Below are 19024 nucleotides of genomic sequence, written 5' to 3' on the forward strand. Positions count from 1 at the left end.
TCTAGTTGACAACCTAACAGGTTCGCAGCATTTATATTACAGCGACAACCCTCAAAAGTCAAAGCCACGACATCGACTCCAACATCCCAGCACTTAACTAAGCACGTCGTTATGAGGTTTGCTCGACATTCGGCATTGAGGCCGTGTACAAAATAATATCCTACCGGTAATTTCCAGTTTTCGTTAAGGCTCACCAACATCATTACATAAGCCTGAGATGCAATTTTGTTGTTGTCTAAGCATCCGATCCCTTGGTCGACTAACTTCAATTTCATCTACCATAAGAGTGCATAGCATTCTCTCTCCAGAACCTGTGTATTTTTTTTGAAGACTTCAAAAGCTTCCGCTGTAAAGCCCGGCGAAGCATCCGTTTTTTCATACCACTTACTAAGTGTTCGGGGATGAGTAAGGGCATTATTAAATATATTTCTTACATATTTATAACCCATCGGGGAGTAAAAGTTTAATGTTAGAGCAAATTTTCTTAAATTCTGGCTAAACGGCATTCGGCGATTTTTATTTTTATTTTTCTCCATTTGTTTGTATAAATCAGCAGCTTCAGCTTTTAACCACACTTCTCTAAAATGATCTTCGGGAATCTTCATTTTCCTCTTTAACTTTAATAGGGCATCTCGTAGACTGTCACATTTATGTTTTAGTCTTTTGTTTATAGTTTTTAAATTTTTGGTTTGTTTCGCCAGTTTAGTTTTAGCTGCTTCGGTCTTGCGAAGTCGTTTTTTCAAATAGGCTTTGCGGGGGCTATCAAAAATAGATTCCATGTCTGATATATCGACGTTAATTAAGGAATTCGGCGTCATGCATCTCATAGCGGCCTAAAATTAAAGATTCAATTAAATACATTTTAAACAAATTTAAAAAGCAAAGTAAAAATCTAACTATCCACTTTTGTATATTTAGTATAGGTATATAGTTGTTTAAATTAAGCGTTTTTGGATAAAGCATCTTCTATTCTATTCTATTCTATTATATAGCAATATAATGAAAGGCAAATAAAAATAACGAGGTACCCGAAAAAAAGGAATAGCGCCTTTTGTTATTCTTCTTCTTCCTTTGTTGGTTGTGTACATATGTTCCGGTTTAAAATGTATTGAACATATTCTGCTATTTTTGGTACACGTCCACTCTGGATCCCCTCTTTGATTTCGGACGACAGTGAGCCACTTATGTCTCCATAATTCATCAGCAGGAAAACTGTAGGTACATGAAGTTATTATACTACTACTACTACTACATACTATAGGTAGGTAGCAACATCGTGGGGATATTTAAAGTAGTTTTCAATGAATGTCCTTATTAATAACTATATTCATATTTTCTTCATGTTTTGGACCTACTGTTTAGAAGGGAATGTAAAAGTTGATGCAAAAAAGAGATCTCCATATTATGTGTACGGGTACCCTAAAAAAACTTTTATTTTTAAACGACTTCAAGATTTCAATGGTTCTTTTTTTTTTATGTTTGTTACTCCATAACTCCATCATTTCCGGACCGATTTTGAAAATTCTTTTTTTGATTGTAAGTATATACATACAGATTGGTCCCGTTTTTATCAAAAAGCAGTTCTGATGATGGGATACATGAGGAATCGAGGGAACTCCTCAAATGTTAAAGGCATACATATAGTGATTTTAGTATTTTCATCAACAAATCAAGCACTTACATTTAAAAAAGTGACATTTGATGAAGTGGAACTGCTGATGATGATCAAAACGGAACTCTATGACGCATAGTTCACGTTTGGCGATTTGTCCTCTTCGTTATGTTTGTTAAGCAAGTTAGGTTTTCAAGAAACGTTTTTGTCAAGCTCGAGTTCTGATGATGGGGTCCATGAGGAATCGAGGGAACTCCTCAAATGTGAAAGGCATACATATAGTGATTTTTGTATTTTTATAAACAAATCCAGCACTTCCATTTTAAAAAGTGACATTTGATGAAGTGGAACTGCTGATGATGATCAGAACGGAACTCTTTAATGACGCATAGTTTACGTTTGGCGATTTGTCCACTTCTTTATGTTTGTTAAGCAACTTAAGTTTTTAAGACATATTTTTGTCAAGCTCGAGTTCTGATGATGAGACCCACGAGGAACCGAGGGAACTCCTCAAATGTGAAAGGCATACATATAGTGATTTTTGTATTTTCATCAACAAATCCAGCATTTACATTTAAAAAAGTGACATTTGATGAAGTGGAACTGCTGATGATGATCAGAATGGAACTCTTCAATGACACATAGTTCACATTTGGCGATTTGTTCTCTTCCTTATGGACCCAAACCCAAACTTGGACCCGGACTCGGACCCGGACCCGGGTCTGAACATAGACCCCAAATCGGACCCGGACCCGGACCGAACTCTGACCAAAACCTGGACCCGGACAGCCGGACACGGACCCGGACTCGGATCCGGACACAGACCCGGACCCGGAAATTCTACTAGAAAAGTGGGTTAGGTGGGTGGGTAGCTTTTGGACTGCGATTCTCACAGAACAGAACTGCTATCAGAAAAGTAGGTTAGGTTAGGTTAGAACTGCGACCCTTACAAAAACGAAATGCTACCAGAAAAGTAGGTTAGGTTAGGTTAGAACTGCGACCCTTACAAAAACGAAATGCTACTAGAAAAGTGGGTCGTCCTTTTCTACATAATTAGGCAAAAGATGCTGTCTTTTTCATTTCATTGTCTGGAATCTAAGAATGCTTTCAGCGGCATCCCCCAATGAAGTCGGTTTTTTTTTTCTTAAAAATTATATTTTATATTATAGGACATTCTTACACAGATTGACTAAGTCCCACGGTAAGCCCAAGGAGGCTTGTGTTATGAGTACTCAGACAACGATATAAATAATAGTTAAATACATAGAAAACACCCATGACTCAGGAACAAATATCTATGCTCATCACACAAATAAATGCCCTTACCGGGATTCGAACCCAGGACCATCGGCTTCACAGGCAGGGTCACTACCCACTAGGCCAGACCGGTCGTCAAAAGTCGGTTGTTTTATTTGTTTCTGTGTTACTGCTTTGTCAGCGTGATTAATACATATAGTACATACATATAGCGTTCTAGTACTAACGACCATTAAGCTAAACAGCGCACAGACACGCAGGCATACAGCACGAACGGACAGACTGACCAATAGAACTGTTTGACTAGGGAGAAGTAATCTGTCTTATGTACAATAAAGTGTTTACATACGTACATACTACGGAACCCTAAAAATTACACATTCAATTAAAGGGTTGGTATGATATGCAAATGATGATGATATTTGATGATCAGACAGATCAGCAGGCCTAGGTACCCTGCCTATGAAGCCGATGGTCCCGGGTTTAAATCCTGGTAAGGGGATTTATTTGTGTGATGAGCACGGATATTTGTTTCTGAGTCTTGAAGTCTGTGTATTGAAGTTTTTATTTATTGCATATATCGTTGTCTAAGTGCCCACAACACAAGCCTATTGAGATTACTGTGGGACTTAGTCAATTTGTGTCCTATAATATTTATTTATTTATTAAAATGAATAATGCCGCGTACATGACGGTTGCTTGCATGCGTAACCCTAACGTAGCGATGTTTAATTTTTTTTATTAATTAATTTACTTTATTTCTCTTGTTCTCTTGGAAATATGTTAAATTTGATAGATTTAATATTTGTTCTAAATATTTTTTACATAGTTTTCAACATTTCATACATCTTAAAACTTAACATTTTTCTTCGCAAGAGTGAAGAAAAACTGTAATTCGCCGACATATTAAAATTGTAAATCTAAGTCATAATATATTGTTGAGCGTAGACTGTTTTTCTTGAAGCTCGTACGCCGAAGACTGGAACGCGCTGACCGAAGTGAAGCTACCGCTGCCAATTACCTCAGAAATACCACCACCATGTTACCGGGTTAGTGTGAGGGTTAGTAAGAACACTTATTTTAGGGTTAATAAGATGTTAAGTGTAGAGGTGTTGTAGAAAGACTGACGAGGCTAGGTTGGGCAGTCATATTTATATGATAGCGCGACCGCGCCCCGCCCACTGTGTCACGTGGGTGTGTTGTGCAGAGTCAGTATCCATTTATTGGCCAATCAGCTTACGCTATTTTACAAAGTTAGGGAATAGGTAATATTTATTGTGGGACATTGATTCTTATAACTATGCACGAAATATAAAAATAAAACATAAACACACAATGATTAAAAGACATAGAAAGTTACACAATAATAAAACACAAAATTAGAGAATCACAAAACGTACAATAAAAATATCTTAAAAGCTATATACGACAATCTCCCCCGCGTGTGCCAACACCGTCTCCATTCGTGGAGTATATAGGTATAAGCCGGGAAACTGGACGGCGGACTTCACCCGCTCGGGTGCGAACAATGGCTACTCTTACGTGGCCATCAGGGCCGGGAAAGAGTTGTGCGATTTCGCCTCTAGGCCATGTTCCTCGTGGCATAGAGCTGTCCGCTACGATGACGATGTCGCCTATATTTAGCTTCTGCACGTTCTGGTGAGCACTGGGCCGAGGGAGGAGGCTGGGTCTGTATTCTTTCTGCCAGCGCCTCCAAAAGTGATCGGCTAAGTTCTGCGCTGTCTTCCATGACGACAGTGACATATCTTTGTCTGTGAAGACGCCCAGCGGTGCCATTGCGCTCGACCGGCCGATGAGAAAATGGTTCGGCGTCAGAGCCTCGACATCTAGGTCTGGATTCACAGGTGTCAGTGGTCTGGAGTTCACTACGTGCTCGGCTTCTAGAAGCAGCGTATGTAGAACTTCTTCATGAGGTGCTCTCTCTTTTAGTGTAGCTTTCAGTGCAGTTTTCACGCTGCCCACGAGTCGTTCCCATGCACCGCCGGCGGAAGGGTTGCCAGGCGGTATCTTTTTCCAGGTGATCGCTCGTTCAGTCAGGAATGGCTTTAGACTGTCTGGCAGCGTTTTCTTGGCCTCTGCAATTTCTCGTTCTGCTCCGTAGAAGTTAGTTGCGTTGTCGGAGTACAGAACGGTAGGCGTGCCGCGCCGAGCTATCATTCTGCGCAGTGAGAGTATCATAGAGGATGCCGAAAGTGAGGCGGCAAGCTCTAAGTGCACAGCTCGGGTAGTGAGGCAAGTATATAATACGCCCCATCTTTTCTCGCGGCGGCGGCCTATTGTAATATTCATTGGGCCAAATAAATCTACGGCTGCGGCGGTAAATGGCGGTTGATTCGCCTGGAGCCTCTCTGGTGGTAAGTCGCCTACAGGAACCTTGAGCGTGGTCCCCTTATAGGTCCGACACCATTGGCACTTATTCGTTATATAACGAATGCTACCGCGCAGACCGCTAATATAATATCTCTGTTTCAGCTCGTTTATCACTGTTGAGTGGTTGCCGTGATTGTAGAGAGCATGAAAATGATGTATTAGCAGCTTAACGAAATCTTCTTTAGCGTGTAGAACGGGTATGTGTACCTCTTTATCTATTCTGGCGTTCAGCACGATGACTCCATTTTTGTCGAGTTTTACTGCGATTTTATGGAGTGGCGATTTCTTCGGAATCGGCCGTCCAGTTTCCATTAACTTGATTTCCTCTGGAAAGGCTTCATGTTGACTCCGGCGTATAAGCAATATCTCTGCTAAGTTCAAATGCCCCTTATTTATGTCTGTGTCTGGTTTCTTTTTAAGCAATGCGGCTTTAAAAACCTCGGCGGCAACCAGTGTTTTAGCGGTGGCGCGGACTAAGCGTACGAACTTTGAGAACCTACATACCTCCGGCAGGTACTCAAACTTATTTTTCGCGGCGCCTACCGAGCATACGAGTTTGTTAACGCGTTCTTCGCCCGTATCGGCGACGGGCGCGGGCGTTTTCTCTGTCGGCCAATGCTCCTCGCTTTTACGTATGAAATCGGGCCCTATGAACCATCGGTGGTTCGCTCCAAATTGCGTAGGTATACCGCGCGTCGCGTCGTCAGCTACGTTAGCTGCACTAGGCACCCAGCGCCAGTTGGCGGGGGTGGTAGTGTTCTCGATTTCCGCTAACCTATGTGCGACGAACGTTTTGTACCTACGTGGGTCCGACCGTATCCACGTGAGTGCCGTTTTGGAGTCAGACCAAAAATACTTGTCCTTTATTACGTAGTCTGACTCTTTGACTATGGTCTCCGCTAACCTAGTCGCTAGTACGCAGCTCTGTAATTCCATTCGTGGAATACTAACTACCCGGAGAGGTGACACTCGGGCCTTTGCGGCCACTAATGCGGACGTTCTAGTCCCCTCGGGGTTGACGCTGACTAGGTACACGGCCGCGGCATATATTTTTTCACTTGCGTCGCAAAAAACATGCATATATGCCTCCCTATTAAATGCGGGCACGTGTCGCGGAATTTCCAAGTCTCGTAATTGTTGTACGTTATCTATGAACGATCGCCATGCGGGTGCGAGCGAGACGGGTATGGGCGAGTCCCATCCGATTCCGGTGCGCCATATCTCCTGCATTAATGCCTTGCCTAAGACGGATATGGGGCTAACGTATCCGATCGGATCGAATATTGACATCGCACTACTCGTAACCTGTCGTTTTGTGGGTAATTTCTGACCGTTAAGTACGTCCTCGGGCGTGTTGCGAAAGTTTACGTTGAAACCTAAGGTGTCACGTTTGTGATTCCATTTCAAACCTAACGTACGTTCGCTCTCGCTAGCGCCTAACAATGACGTTTCCTCTTTACTGTTAACTACGTCAGCAATAACCGCAGGATGGTTCGACGCGAACCCGCGAAGCTCGAATGACGCGCGCATATTTAGTTCGTAAACCTCGTTTACTATGCGCCTGGCGTCGTCCTCGGACGTATCGAGCGCGATCAACATGTCGTCCATGTACGTATTTTTTATTGTTTTTTCAGCTGCGATCGGAAATTGTTCGCTATGCGTTCTTGCGTTTTCGTTTTTGACGTATAGCGCGGTTGTCGGCGACGCTGCCGATCCAAATATAAGCCGCTTCATTCTGTATTCTTGCGGTGGAGAGGTGCGGTCCTCCCCCCGCCAAACGAAACGTAACGCATCGCGATCTTGCTCAATTATCTCGATCTGTAAAAACATTTCTTTGACGTCCGCTATTACCGCGATTTTACCCTCGCGGAAACGCACTAGTACGCCAAAGAGTGACTCTAATAAGTCGGGGCCGGCCAAAAGCGCGCTATTGAGCGACCGTCCGTAGGCCGTGGCGGCCGCGTCCCACACTAATCTCATTTTGCCGCGTTGCGGGTGAAAAGTTGGGAAATGCGCTAAGTACCACACCCGGGGCGCATCGAGGGGGGGCGGCGACTCCATTTTCTCCGCGTAACCCTTGTCAAGCAAGTTAGCCATATGCTTTGCATATTCGGCCTTTAACGTTGCATCTCGGTCTAGTTTTCGTTCTAGACTGTACAGTCGTTTTAATGCTTGCGCTCGGTTATCTGGGAGCTTTTCGTCGTCCGTCCGCCATAATAAGCCCGCTCGATACCTATTCTCCCCCGGTATTTTTACACAGGTGGTTTTCAGCAAGTCTAGCGCGCGCTGGTCGGGATCGGCCCGAGGTAGCTTTTGTGAAACGCCTAATGATTCTATGTCAAAATGCCGTTTCATTAGCTCTAAAGCCTCGTCGTCCGCGGTTTTAGGCCGTGCGTGCCCTACAAAATTTACCGCGGCGCGGCGCGTTCTATCTGGGCCGTGTAAAACCCAGCCCAGTCTAGTTAGGCTAGCAATGGGAAGCTCAGGCGGGCCCTCTAAAATTTGCCGAGAAATGATGAGGTGCCAATTATCTTGTCCTATCACGATGGTAGGTATGCCGGTCGGGTAACTTAATTCGTCCGCGATTTTAGTCAAGTGTTCGCACTTGTCGACTACGTCACGTGGTACGCCCTGCATTCCTATGCCAATATCGCCAATCGTGATTACCTCCATCATTTCCATGTGTCGGCTACAAAAACCCCGTATTGCGACTCGTAACGTATACGAATCTGGATTTCTGACTACGCCGCCTATGCCTTCTATCTCTAGAGTTTCGCCTTTTACGCGAGGCGCGAGTTTATCGGCCGTTTCGTGAAGCATCAAAGTCATAGCCGCGCCTTCGTCTAGCAGCGCGAGGGTTTGCACGGTACCTAGCGGTCCCGACACCTCTACAGGCATGACTTTGAGGTACGTTTGCGGGAGCCTAATATTATTTACCGCTGCCGCCGGAGTACTATTACCGTTCGCGGGCGCGGCCGCGTTCAGTCCGTGTAATAGCTTATGATGTCCGGCTTCGCATTGGTTAACTCCGCACGCGATGTACTTGCACTTGAACTTACGGTGAGCCGCGTCTAAGCACCTATAGCATAATCTAGCACCCTTTGCTAAGTCCCACCGTTCAGGAATCGTCGCCGCTAAAAATTTACGACACGCGCTAACTTTGTGCTCGTGGCCGTTCTGGCAAACGGCGCACGTGCTGCGCGAGACAGGGACGGACGATGTCGGTTGTTTGGGCTTAGCTCCGGTCGACGCGGGTTTTTTTTTGTTACTATCGCGAGGCTTAACTTGCGCGATAGCGGGTTTATTACTACGCGGCGCTTCGCGTACGTAATGATCGTGGGAATCTGATTCCGACTCCGTGCTAGGATCGCGGGAAAACGCGGGGGCGCGACGCCTATCGCGAGAACTGCTTGCTCGCCTAGGGTCGTGCTCAAAAGATACCGTGTTTACTGTGTTCCGCAATCTGTTCGACGGCCTATGTCGGTTGACGCGTTTGGCTGCAGTGCTAATTTCGTTCAAAAACTCCGATAATGCAACTAGACCGGGAGTTTGACTATTAGACTGCCTATATTTTGCCCATTCGTAACGCACAATCAGATTAAGTTTGTCCACGATTTTGTTTACAAGTTCAGGCGCGTGTAGGTACTGCTCTTGTCGTAGCGAACGTATGGTTGCGACGGCATTCGCAATATGTGCGGCGAAGGAAGCTATGTTCGCGTTGTCTTCTGACAAGCGCGGCATACGTTTTATATTATGCAACTCCGTTAACACTATTTCCTCCGGATCGCCGAATTGCCGTTCTAGCGCCTCCATAATTTCGTACGGGTCCTGAACTGTGTACATAATTGATTTCACGGCGGTCCGAGCCTCGCCTTTGAGCGCGCGCCTAATACGACTTACGTTATTGACGGCACTAAACATGGGAGACGTGTCCTCGAACTCTGCCCTAAATGAAATCCATTCGGTTATATCTCCTCCGAATGAGGGTAACTCGGGCGGCTTATGGTAGATAGGTGCATAACTGCCGTGTGGCACCTCTAAATAACGCGGTTGCGGCCTACTAGTACCCCGCTCAATGGCGGCGGCGCGCGGCGGCGGCGCTGTCTCCTTCGGCAAGGGAATTTTACTATTCTCGATCGCGACGTCGTGCTCCTGTGGCCTACACTGTTGTCCTACCCAATTCCTAGTACGCCGTTCAGACTCGTCAGCCACGGTACTGCCTCTGTCAGAATTCGCCTCCAATTCGGCGATCTGCAGCTTTAATTTGGCAGTATCGGACTGCTTCTGAGCGACAACTAGAGCGGCTTTATGAACCTCGAGCTCGGCCATGAGCACCGATAATTGACTATCACGATCCCTATTTACCGATTCGCGACCTCTGATTGATCCACGAACAGACGGCGCCCGCGGCGGCGGCGGCGCGACCACGGGGTCTTTATTCACTAGCGTATTTGACCTACTGCGAACTACTACCGTATTTTCTAACGCGTCCGAGTGTACCGAATTGTTGTCTATCTCTCCACCGCTATTCACTTGGTTGCCGGTGGAGCCTTTGCTCCATGTATGTGTCTCGGTAGACGTGGTCTTGCCGGACGAGGGGGTAGGGGTCTCTGTGGGCGCGGGGGCAGGCGGGCCCTTAGCGCGCGGTCGAAGATTTCTCGTACTCTTCGTAGACATCTTCTTCTTTCTTGACACACACGCGGGGGTCCCTAACTATATACAAATTTACCTGCCTAACACCTATGCCCTGACGCCACAGAGCGCAACGTCAGTGCCCCTAAGCGTAAATCCCTCGGTGCACTGAATCTCCCGCAATGACAAAGTGCAATGCCTAGAGCGTTCGAAAGCAGTGTGATGGCATCACCATGTGACACATGCAACGAAAGTTGCCAGGACGCGTGAGTGGAGGAAAACCTACAACACAGCACGGTCCGACCGGCAAGCCGGTATGGTGGGGTATGGAGGGGTAATTGGGTAAGGGTCTGAGCCGAAGCGTACTTCAAGGCTCAGCGCGTTCGTTTTTCAAGCTTCTTTTTTCTATCTGAGTGGAGAAAAATCTCGACACTCAGCGCGTACTTGTTTCTTTGTTCTTTATCCGGTTCGAAGGACCATAATTGTTGAGCGTAGACTGTTTTTCTTGAAGCTCGTACGCCGAAGACTGGAACGCGCTGACCGAAGTGAAGCTACCGCTGCCAATTACCTCAGAAATACCACCACCATGTTACCGGGTTAGTGTGAGGGTTAGTAAGAACACTTATTTTAGGGTTAATAAGATGTTAAGTGTAGAGGTGTTGTAGAAAGACTGACGAGGCTAGGTTGGGCAGTCATATTTATATGATAGCGCGACCGCGCCCCGCCCACTGTGTCACGTGGGTGTGTTGTGCAGAGTCAGTATCCATTTATTGGCCAATCAGCTTACGCTATTTTACAAAGTTAGGGAATAGGTAATATTTATTGTGGGACATTGATTCTTATAACTATGCACGAAATATAAAAATAAAACATAAACACACAATGATTAAAAGACATAGAAAGTTACACAATAATAAAACACAAAATTAGAGAATCACAAAACGTACAATAAAAATATCTTAAAAGCTATATACGACATATATACTAAATATGTATCCCTTTAAAAATGCTGTTCATAATTTTACTGCTGTTGTACAAGTACTATTTCATAATTTTGATGGATTATGACCGATATTTGGGTTTCAAGTAAATACAGGATATCGTTTTTAAAATTTTAAAACCGGAGTTATACTTAATAAGAATCGGTTACATTCTACATATCAGGTTGCAGTCTGCGCCGGTCCATCACCGTCGACGCAAGCTCCTGATGACGCTCCTCGGTACGGAGTGAAACAGCGTTTTCGACTTAAAACACGTGAGTGACCCGTTATTAATATATTTAATATTCTACATATAGTTTCACATGATTTAAAAAGTCGCATATTTGTAATGTTTTTGCTGAGTCTACAATGCATGAAGCGGGCATGCCTAGTTGACAGTTTTGACACTCGGATAAACGTGTTTCTCACATGGGTAATGCGTTATTTAGCTATCTCTCTCACTCAATAACAAAGATAATTTTAAAATTATTTACAAATAATAATGTTTTTAAATGTTACAACAGTACTTACGAATGGAAAGTGATTCCGTGAGATTTGTTTTTATGTTTCGAGCTGTTAAAACAGTCGAAAAAGGCGCAACACGGCGTTTTTTCGTATAATTTTCTAGATGGTTGTGACAATGTTGACACATTGGCGTCACCTATACGACTAACTCAATATAGGTTCCGGAACCTATATTTGATGGCTCACGATCGTGCGCCTGGTACCATAATATATCTACCTCCCTTTACTTACATCCATGGATTTGATTCTAAAGGCACGTGGGAGAAACTAAAGCTCATCTATGGAGGTACCTGCTTATACAAGTCATTCAGAATATAATTCACACAGTCATTCGGAATATAATTTGGAATAATCCATTCAGTAATTTTCAATTTAGAGCAGTTCAAAGTCAACTGTGGATTGTGAAATTTTTGAACGTTTTCTAATAATTTGTTAGACCAAGTAGTGAAAATGTTACAGTATGTTATATATTTGTGATCTACTGACAAAGCCCTTTCATTTGTTACCCCACATGGTATGTTTAAAAGAAAAAAGTAAAATTTTTGTACTGCCGACTTTATGGCGTCACAGCAACTACCCCCACCACTTTCGCGCTTGTCATCTAATATATTTGTGTTCAGGACATCACACTGAATGCACTGATATCAAATGTACCCATGTCCGAGACGACATGAGCGAAAATCTATTTCTAGAAGACTTCTAGACCAAAAACCGCCGCACTATAAGATTACATCCTTTGTTGTATGATGATGATGGCCTCCCAGACGTATCCGTCGACGGCGACATCCTGACAAATTAAATAAAAAGGGTCTTAACTATTACGTGCGTGGGCGCGAGCGTGGCTTGCAAATCCAAATTTAGTTTTGAAAATGCGACAACACAAAACACAGTAGAGCTGCCCAGATGCGTTGTATGTGTAATGGTAGGAGGGCTTGGGCCGAGTTTTTCGGAGCTGGCGTTTGGCGTCAAGATCTTCAAGTCGGGTGTGTTCAAAGTTATCAAGACCCGTATTGACAGCAGTTCGCCAGTCCGATCTCCGAGATGCAAGCTCCTGCCACGACTCGCATGATATGCCGGTGGCCAAAAGGTGGCGCTTCAAGACATCCCTGTAGCGTAGATACTGCCCACCAGCCTTGCGTTTACCTGAGGCTAGCTCAGAGTAAAATACTGCTTTAGGCAGTCTCGATGGTGCCATACGTACAAGGTGCCCACACCAGCGCAATTGACCTTTTATGAGTAGACATTCCATACCCGGCATGCCCGTTCGACGAAGAACCTCCGAGTTTGGAACACGATCCTGCCACTTCAACCGCAGTATTGCTCGGAGACATCGCAGATGGAATGTGTCTAGACGTTTAATGTCTCCTTTGTATACACACAATGTCTCCGAAGCATAGAGCAACAGAGGTAGAATAATTGCTCTATAGACGGCAAGCTTTGTGTGGAGGCTAAGATCGTGCGATTTCCAAACTCGTTGGTTCAGACCGCCAAAGGCTGCAGCAGCTTTGGCAATCCGAGACGAGATTTCAGACTCGAGACGATTGTCACTCCGCAATAGACTACCTAGATACCTAAACGTACCCACTTCGTCCAGTGCTTTGCCCCTTAAATAAGCAGTAGCATCGTTCGCAGATTTCCCTCTTGCAGGTTGTTTGACAATCTGAGTTTTCGATGCACTAATTACTAGGCCAAACTTGCGGCATGATTCGTCTAAGTTTTACAGATAACTCTGTAGGACTTCCATGCTATCAGCCATAAGACAGACATCGTCAGCGTATATAATTTCTGTGACCGAGACACACTGTAATTTGCTCTTAGCCCTGAGACGTGAAAGGTCAAAAATACTTTTATCCGTGCGAAAGTTCACCGATATCTGGTTGTTACACTTTTGAAGTGCATCATTCATTACTGCAGAGAAATAGATGGCAAATAGGGACGGAGCCATGACACAACCCTGTTTAACGCCGCTTGTGACTGGAAATTGATCTGTGAAGGCGTTTTCGTGACGTACGCCAGCAGTCATACCCTCGTGAAATTGGCGCACCAAGTTGACAAACTTCGCAGAACAACCACATTTTCTAATACTGTCCACAAAGCCGCTCTAGGCACACGGTCAAAGGCCTTCTCGAGATCCACAAAACATAAATAGAGGTCACGATGCTGCTCAAGACTTTTTTCCTGCATCTGTTTGACGACGAAGATAGCGTCGACCGTACCTCTATTTGCTCGGAAACCACACTGGGATTCAGGAAGGAAACTTTCGGCAAGTGTGTTAAGCCGCTTATTAATAATATGGGCAAGTATTTTCCCTGCCACAGAAAGCAAGGCAATACCTCTGAATGAGCCACAATCCGAGAGGTTCCCTTTTCCCTTATAGAGCTTGGTGATAGTAGCATCCTTCCAATCCTGTGGTATTACCTCGACATCCCAAATGTAATTAATGAGGTCAAATAGCCTTGACTTGATACTCATTCCTCCATACTTGAAGATCTCCGATGGTAGACTATCAGACCCCAGTGATTTACCATTCTTTAAGCGGTTTACCGCAGCAATGAATTCCGCAAACGACGGCGGGTCATCCAAGTTTGACGCAGTTGGCAGGTTTTCAAGGGAGCTGATATAGGATAGATCTACTTCTTGACTGCCGGGATTTAGGACCTCGTTAAAGTGCTCAGCCCAACGAAGGAGGACCTCCTCGGGGTCTGTTAGCCTCCTCGCTTTGTCACGTGAGAAGACAGGGGCAATTTTCGCACGACGAGGTCCATATACGGACTTTAGACCTTCGAAGAATTTTGCAGTTTGGCTGGTGTCTGCCAACCACTGCAATTCCTTCGCTTTGCTTTGCCACCAGTTATTTTTCAGCTCCCGGATCTTCGCCTTTAATTCCTGCTGGATGATACTACGTTCTAACGTTCCAGGCTGCAATATTGAAAGATTTATTAATTTTGATTTGTTTCTTTCGACCGCTGATATTGGTGACCAGTCGACCGCGGTTAGCCGGCTGGGATAAGAAGAGACGAGCTTTGTTTAGGCCACCTTTTCTAGGCCCTTCCCCGGATTGGGGAAAGCAGTGCGATCCCTAAATAGGGCTGCTTTGTCGTCAGGCGAGCTGCCGAACCAGACCTCTCGTCTCACTTGAGTCCCGGAGCGACCATCACCGCCCAACCGCCTACGTGCAGAGAGCCAGCTAAGGATTAAACTCACCAGTTCAATCCCCACCACCAGTCTCCATCGCCGTAGGACATGCACTCGTTTTCCGAATTCATGCCAGGAGTCATCAGCGCGTGAATATATTAAAGTGGGTAAGCATTTGCGCGCACACAAACCCACTCTCTCGCCCCCTAACCCAAGCTTCCAGTGGAGCGGAGGCCCGCTACGACTAGATTGACCTAGAGGGTGCAGTAACTGGCCGCATGTCTCTATGAGTCCCTACATGCGCCCTTACAGGCACGTCACGGAGGCCCTGCTGTAACGCCTCGGTCGCCGAATCCTGTGCCATACTGGCGGTGACCGCCTTCCGAGCCGCTACAGACTTTGCGCACTGGATGGGGGGACTGTCCCATTATACCGCATGAAGACGGCCCCTTCACTTGGTTTAGCCCGCGGATCGACGCGGTTTACCGGGGTGTGGCCGCTGCGTGCATGACAGCTGCTTGGAGCCACCAGTGAAGAGATTTATGGAGCATTTACAGTCCAGTCATAAGCCACTATCTATTTTCGTAGACCGATCAATGGCCTGACTGTTCCCACTGTGAAAAACCCCACATACACCCCAAGTATAAGTACCTACGTTACGAAAGAACAAAAACATTTTCTTGAGTTTTACCATATCTGAAAGCGAATCGCCTTCTTCGTTTAAACACATATTATAAAAATCTAGCATATCTTGTGTAATTACGTTCATCGCTAAATTAAATAGTGTTTTCACTGTGCGTACGACGCCATACTTGATCGAAGCGCCACATATTATTTTTGAGATGTTTTAATTCCAATCTTACGAGTATCTTAGTCAATGCTCAAGCATTCATTTCAAAGGAATTAGACAAATGAAACTTGACATTTGACTAATTTGTTATTTGTTTGTTGTAAATTACTTTACAGTATTAGGCTGTATAGGTGCCGAGGTAAAAAAATTGTTGGCAAATACCTGAAATAACCATATGGTTTATTCCGAGAAGAACATCTACAAAATACTCGTCACTCGGTTATCACTACTTAACAACCACATAAAAAAAACATTACACTTTTTTTTGGGCAGTCGTGTAAAAATAGTTAAAATCAGAAACCAGAAACAGTCACAAATAAGATGTTTATACTAGGCAAGTCGGCATACAATATTCTTCACAGAAACCTTACCGATCCAAAAATACCTCAAGGGGGTGGGGGGCTCGCGCGAGGCCCCTTCAGGCATAGTGAAAGAAAAGGGCCTCGCAGATGCGACGTCGGTCCCGGCTAGATACGCCACTGCCTCAAAAGGTTGGCAACTTCTGGTTTAAGGCAAGACCGGCATATGACGGTTTCATATACCTAAATATGACGGACTTTCCGCCTAGCACAATTTAGAGGTTAGATATTCATAAACTTAAAACTATAAATTGAAAGCGTTTTGAGTGAACAGCACTAGACAGGAAAACTGGACAAGTGCGAGTCGGACTCGCCGACCAAGGGTTCCATACTTTTTAGTAGGTATTTGTTGTATAGTAAAAGTTGTACAGTATGACCTACATATCCACCCCTCGTATGGTCAGGGATAATAAATTCCCCTGTATATTTTTTAAATTATCATTACTCTTAATTAACCTTGAACTCTTGTAGCTTATCATCCAAAGTAGATGTTCGAAAGCATTTGACTAAATGATTAAAATCTGAAATCATCCATAACCGTCGTGAGCAGTCACAAGGGTGTTCACAGCTAACAGTGTCTTTATTTACACCGAATATTTTCCATATTCCTCGGTTACAAGGTGCACCGTCCATTACGACAGCATCAACACAAATTCCGCTGTTTTCCATTAAAACAATGCATTCTAAAACAAATTTGTGCATCGGTTCGCTTTTGCATGAGTTCTTGGATAAGCATCCTGAGGCTTGAACCCATCTACCTCGATAAGGCACAAACTTGAAAACCAAAGCATGGTCCGCAGTTGTATTTTTTAAATTGTCTGGATTGTGTTGCCCCAGGTCAACAAAACCATTAAATTTCATGGTTTGAGAATCAAAATAAACGCCTTCACTTAATTTCTTTTCATCCAGTAGTACTCTATGTTACATAATTAGAGAAATAACCTATAGGTATAGACACTTAGCATTAAGAGACTTGACTGACAGAGTGACCAACGTAAATCCCTAGTAGCTAAGGTTATTAGCATTAGTACCTATCTTTACCTTTAGACTTACTTTTTTTTTCAATCTAGTTTTTAATTCACTAACTGGTCGCCCAAGATACAGGCTATGCCTAGTTGGGGGACCCCTGTTCATACTGTTATAAATGTTCCGCTGTATGCGCGTAACCTGGACCTCATGTATACTCCATCTGCAAATTCCCATCCTTGTGTGTGCAAAATAAATATATTTTTCATTTCATTTTCATTTTCACTAATAGAACTCCTCGTTTCTCCCCTTTCTTCATCACCTCACATCTTTCTTTTAAACTAAAGAAAGTAGAGGTTTGGAATCCATATGCAGAACAGCCGATTTTTCTGAGGTATTTATTTAATGTTTTTACATATGTATTAAAAAATAAAGATATCTAACTCGAAAAGGCACAAACTTGAAAACCAAAGCATGGTCCGCTGTTGTATTTTTTAAATTATCTGGAGTGTGTTGCCCCAGGTCAACAAAACCATTAAATTTCATGGTTTGAGAATTAAAATAAACGCCTTGACTTAATTTCTTTTCATCCACTAATATAACTCGTCGTTTCTCCCCTTTCTTCATCACCTCACATCTTTCTTTTAAACTAAAGAAAGTAGAGGTTTGGAATCCATATGCAGAACAGCTGATTTTTCTGAGGTATTTATTTAATGTTTTTATATACATATATTTTTATCATGTTGTAAAACTAAACTAACATTAAAATAAAACTACTTAAAAATTAAAGTAATATAGAAAAATACCCACCTATGAAAGGTCCCCCAAGTCTGTCCCCTGCGAAAGGGTGCCCATGAGGCTGGCTACATTACCCCGCTGGATGGCTATGCCTATTCTTTGCCCTAGGAATGAGCCAGCCCTAGGGTCACCCGAGGTCTCCAGTAGTTTTTTTTTTAATTCGTGGAAAAGGTTAAGGGCGTCGCAGCTCCACGGCCCTAGGGTCTACCGCAAACGCCGCAAACATGTGGTTGATTGAGAGACCAGCATATTTGCGGCGCTTTAGGACTTCAGCCGCTGCCGCCGCTCCGCCAGCCTTCAGTGACGTGGCGGCTAGATGGGACGGCGCTAGAGTGTCTACACATGTAGCATCCCAGATGAGCGGCCGCCCCATCCTCCATGGGATGAGAGTTATGCCATCAGGCCTCTTGCCATCGTCGCGCGCCAGGCCGGGTGGTTCCAACGCGGCTGGCACGCCCACACTGACAAGGGCCCGACGGATGACATCGTTAAGGCTGGCATGGCGGGACAGACGACCGGTACTCCTTCGGCAGGAGAGGCGGTGGGAGCCCTGACCGTCAACTTCAGTTCCGCAGGGACAGCGGTGGGGGACAACTATTTCGGCACCCACAGCCAGTCTAAAAGAATTGTTGTCTAATAAAGTTGCGCAGTTACTAGAGGGGAAAGCGTGGAGCCAGAATCCGGATTCGTGTTGTGAAGAAGCAAGGAGACGGGCTTTTTCTGTTTTAGATTGTGTTGAATTCAGGAGCCAGTTTTGTACCTGGTGGCAGAGCGGTTCGTCCCACAAACGTTGTGTGGATTTTTCGGTCGGCATGTCTTTGTCCGGGCAGGCCGAACGCCATGCATTTTCTGCTTCCGTCAGGTACGCTACCTCGAAATCACGTAGTGATGGGATAAGGATTTTACCAACGAGGGATAGCGTACCATAAACGGAAGACAGAAAAGCGGGCAATGCGATACTATCTATATCTACTATCTTATACCTAGGCCACCAAACCGTATAGGTAATGTGGCGTGAATAAATTGTCTGCAATCTATATTGATATTGATATTTTTTTGTATTTCGATATGGATAATGTCGTCGACCTTTTGACATAAATGAGGAAATTTAAAAAAAGGGCTGCATCGCATTGCGTACGTAAATTTAGGAACAAAAAGACAAAACCGAATGATAAAAAAGGCCATGTGAGAGTTAATTTGGAGTAGACGGTCCGAAAGTTCAGAAAAATGATTTATTTGGGTATCAATGTAGTCTGGTATTGAATCCTCAAAGACTGGGGCCCCGAGGAGATGAAGCGAGCTCTTAGTTAATAATTTTATGCCGGGGCAGCTGTTTCTAAATTCATTTAAAATTTGTGATTCGTTTTGGACATCAGGGCTAATATAAAGTTCGCATTTGCTCATATTGAGTTCCAAGCCAATTTGGTTGAATTTTGTAACTAAAGTTCGAAGATCATCGAGGACAGAGCTCGCCTCACCGCTTATGGTTCCGTCGTCTAGATACCAGACGTTAAATTTA

General features: G+C 44.5%; 1 protein-coding gene across 1 annotated transcript; it reads right to left on the minus strand.

Moving 5' to 3' along the window:
* Positions 1 to 274: 274 nt before the first annotated feature.
* LOC134753748 (uncharacterized) lies at positions 275 to 14896 on the minus strand. Its single transcript, XM_063689686.1, has 6 exons — positions 14843 to 14896; positions 13880 to 14316; positions 9761 to 9947; positions 4632 to 9259; positions 1029 to 1212; positions 275 to 833 (listed from the first exon to the last, which is right to left on the minus strand). Exons 1-6 carry the CDS (start codon positions 14894 to 14896, stop codon positions 276 to 278), a joined length of 6048 nt encoding a protein of 2015 aa, XP_063545756.1. The 3' UTR covers position 275.
* Between the last annotated feature and the right edge of the window lie 4128 nt (positions 14897 to 19024).

Source organism: Cydia strobilella, chromosome Z, assembly GCF_947568885.1.
Source record: "Cydia strobilella chromosome Z, ilCydStro3.1, whole genome shotgun sequence".
NCBI classification, from domain to species: domain Eukaryota; kingdom Metazoa; phylum Arthropoda; class Insecta; order Lepidoptera; family Tortricidae; genus Cydia; species Cydia strobilella.

Excerpts from the sequence above, each read along its gene's own strand:
- LOC134753748 (XM_063689686.1), bottom strand. The coding sequence starts at position 14,896 with ATGGCACAGGATTCGGCGACCGAGGCGTTACAGCAGGGCCTCCGTGAC. Across the intron at positions 14,317-14,842 it reads AGGGCCTCCGTGACGTGCCT|CCTGGAACGTTAGAACGTAG; the intron begins GTAAGGGCGCAT and ends TCAATATTGCAG. Across the intron at positions 9,260-9,760 it reads GAGAGATAGACAACAATTCG|CCGCCCGAGTTACCCTCATT; the intron begins GTACACTCGGAC and ends ATCTACCATAAG.